Below are 3,657 nucleotides of genomic sequence, written 5' to 3' on the forward strand. Positions count from 1 at the left end.
ATTAAAGAGCATGCAAACGATATGACAAAGTCCTAAACGGCACCGCTGCCTCGCTCTCTGCTCCGTCCGTGCTTTGCTTTCGACGACGTGTCGATGGACTCGCCACTAATATTTCTTTACGAGGCAGTAGAGAAGGAGACAACGGGGAGACATGACAAGAACACACATAGGCAACAATTTCTCCACGAACTTTAATTAATGACCCAAGAAAATCTAGACAAGATTCGTGACAAGTGCCGACGATAAAGAATATATATGAAGGAAGAAAAGCACGAGCCATGACAAGAAGGCACATATGCAATTCCTCCACTAACCAAGAAACTTTGGACACGGGTCTGAGCGTGTGACAAGTGCCAAAGATGACGAATAAGAAGGGCGAAGAAGAACAAGAGAGACGATAGACGATACATCCACTAGTTAGCCAACGGCAAAGCCGAAGCACTAGCTAAACCACGATCAGAGAGTGAGAGACAATAATTCAGCATCGCTGTTGCTCGCCGGATCGATCATGGCCGTACGTTTGGGATCCGACGGAGCGCATGCATCGGAATGGTTCGAGAGAATCATGGATGCCAGTCCTCTTATATTGCTTGTGCAGTGCAAACACATGCCTGCTGGCGCTGGGTACGTACGTTTTGACAGCCGTTCTGCTAGCTAGAACCATTTTTTTCATCAAGATTATGGTACTATGATGAGTGGTGATTACTACATAACAGTTCGTCCGTCCGTCCGTCCATTCATTTCGTTCGGTCTGATCTTCCGCCAGGTCAAAAAATGTTCCTCGTACGTGCAGGCCGGGAGGGGGAGATCAACGCATGCACGCTGAATCGGCCGGAGTCGAGCCGTAGGCGGCGTAGAGCTGCATGAGCGCGAGGGTGCGGCGCGCGGCGGCGAGGCGTCGGCCCAGGGCCTGGCCCTCGGCGCGGAGCCTGGCGTTGGCGAGCGCCACGAGCGCGGCGCGCGCCCTGGCGTCACGGAGCTGCGCGGCGAGGTCCCGATTGGAGGCTCGGAGCACGGCCGCAGCGGCGCGCTGCTCGTCGAGGTGCTGCTGCTTGCGCGCGCGGGACCGGCGCGCCGACTCCCGGTTCGAGATCTTGCGGCGCAGCCTCCGCTCGTCGTCTCCGGGTCGCCCGCCCCTGTACCGGTCGCCGCCACGGTCGTCGTCTCCGGCGCCGGAGGCAGACGCGACGGTACCACCCGAGCCTGACGACGTGCCGTCCTCCGGGGACGTGACCACGGGCTCCTCCGGCGACGTGACCACGTGGTTGTCCTGCGACGGCGGCACCTCACTGAAGTAGCCGAAGCCGATGTCGGCGAGGAAGGCCTCCACCTCGAGGAAGTCGTGGTGGTGGTGGGCAGGGTAGTGCTGGAGGGCCATGGCTACGCTAACCGAACAATTACCAGAGAATGCAGGGGCAGAAGTGTAAAAGGGAATCTGGTGTGTGTGTTTAGGTGGCGGGAGAGGGAAAAGGGAGGGAGACAAGTGCAGGAGGACCCTATTTATAGCCCGTTTCGACCCAGCCATCGTGGGCTAAGTGGGGCCCAAGTATCTTTTTTAAACGTTTTGCGGACCAACTTTCCTAGTGCTCACTGACGATGAGCTTTATTCTTTTTCTCTTTAGAAGAAAAGAAGAAAAGTTGTGTCGACATACGGGTGCATGCGCTGTCGATCGAGGTAACACCTCGATGATCACTAGGCTAAATAGTCCACAACAGAGAAATTGACCGGTAATTGTATCCACCTACGCCGTGAACAAACGTGGCTACTCGTCGTCGCACTCTGTGGGCCGTACTACTCATGGGTAACCCGATTAGTCATGCGTAGATTATGGCTGCAATTTCGTGTCCACCGATCATTCAACCGCGAGTGTTCTAATAACAACCGCTTAAATATTTTCAAATCACATGACATGCATTTTTAATCCGCAGTTGCTTTGCTATGAGCAGTTTGTCGTCGATCTTATGCCGTATGCGAGCCATATGTCATAGGTCTAGTAACAATTGACCCAATGAAACCCGACCCAATTACCACCTTCATCGGTTGGAACCTGGATCGAAACTTCTCCCGTGGAAAAAATCGACCTTGACAAGATAGTGAGAGGTAGCTAGCTAGATACTAGCAAGGATTCCATCATTGTTATTCTCAGCAAAGACATAGTACAAAGCAAAGCTTTGGAATCGTCGACCCGAGCAACAAGCAAAGCTGGCCATCGAGAGCGACGTGCATGGCCATGGAATTACAACATACGCAAGGCAAACCTAACAACCCAGCCACAGGGTTTTAGCTAGCTATGCCTAGCTACCTCGTAATCCTTAGTCGCTAAGGAATGAAACGCTGCCGAATCTAACGCCTTGACTGCTTTGTTTTACAATTCCATAAAAAACACATTGTTTAGGACTGGAACGCCTAGAAAAATTACGTACGTGTGCTTAGCAACCAAATTTCAAATGATCTGAGCACACAGCTGATATTTATAATTGGTATTTTACTCCGAGAGAGCAGTATTTCTGGGTGGAGACACCGAGAGAGAGCAGAAACTCTGTCGCAATCTTCTTCCATGGTTGTATACGTACGTGCATACGTATGAGGAAAAGAGACTGATTGGTGAACACTTTTGTTTTCAGGTACGTGCATATATACGTATGGTCACTAATTCATGTCCACTGACAGCTGCAGAGTGCAGATAGATCGATCATCAAAAAGACATACCTGAAAACATGGGGTGTGCATACGTCGGAGTATATATTCTGGCCTAGCTAGTTTATGCAATGTAAAAAAAAAAAAGCAATGTTCTGTTCCAAATGGAAATAGCTCAGCTAAGCCACTCGAACCGCATATCGATCGCAGGTCATTGTCGATCGCATAGTTAATTAATGCGCATCTCATCTGTATAGAATAATTATATTCCAACCTTGCATATCATGGGAAGCAAGTTATCTTTGGAGTGATGATATATTATATATCTCTGAGCTATAAATTGATATGAGAGACACATATAGCTAGCTAATGTTTTCTTTAGCATAGAAGCGTAGAGAAGCGTATCATAGAACAAAACTTAATTTGCTGAACATATGCATGGAGCAGAACCTTCGGCAACAAGGAAGCAGGGGGCTGTACTATACTAGAAGCAATGCAAGTCCTAATCTACTATTTATGGCCTTGGAAAGCAATAGTGCCGCCGGTACGTATGATCTATCTAACTAATTTGAGCACTAAAGCTGCACCCATGCTTTGGGCTAAAGCAGAGGTGCAGCATGTTCTGTTCCAACAAGTGGGTGGCACGACACACCTCCACCGATCGACCAAATTAAGCACGCATCGGTCGATCATTATTTTCAACTTAGCAGGTTATAAGTAGCAAACTAGTTAATTGGAGGAGGCATGATTAAGGAGCAAGCTAGCTAGGGAGTTATGTTAGTTAAGGGACAGATGGCATGCATGTGAGCTAGCTCCAAAGCCTAGCTAGATACTCCTGTATCTGGAGTTGGAGGATGCAACCCATGGATCATGGTGAGCATTTGGGCAGCCACATGGGGTGTGTGCCCACGTCAAGATTTGGGGAAAAGGGAGTGCAGGCATGCCCATTACTTTTGGTGTTATCTTTTACGAAATCTAGAAATTTGTAAATCTAAGCTCCTTGTTTGGTTAGACAGGGA

General features: G+C 49.2%; 1 protein-coding gene across 1 annotated transcript; it reads right to left on the reverse strand.

Annotated features, from left to right (window-relative positions):
- Positions 1-277: 277 nt before the first annotated feature.
- LOC127299058 (uncharacterized) lies at positions 278-1,454 on the reverse strand. Its single transcript, XM_051328940.2, has one exon. The coding sequence runs from the start codon at positions 1,376-1,378 to the stop codon at positions 809-811; it is 570 nt and encodes a 189-aa protein (XP_051184900.1). The 5' UTR covers positions 1,379-1,454; the 3' UTR covers positions 278-808.
- Positions 1,455-3,657: the final 2,203 nt, after the last annotated feature.

The sequence above is a fragment of the Lolium perenne genome, chromosome 5 (assembly GCF_019359855.2).
Source record: "Lolium perenne isolate Kyuss_39 chromosome 5, Kyuss_2.0, whole genome shotgun sequence".
Lineage (NCBI taxonomy): Eukaryota > Viridiplantae > Streptophyta > Magnoliopsida > Poales > Poaceae > Lolium > Lolium perenne.

Excerpts from the sequence above, each read along its gene's own strand:
- LOC127299058 (XM_051328940.2), bottom strand. The coding sequence starts at position 1,378 with ATGGCCCTCCAGCACTACCCTGCCCACCACCACCACGACTTCCTCGAG.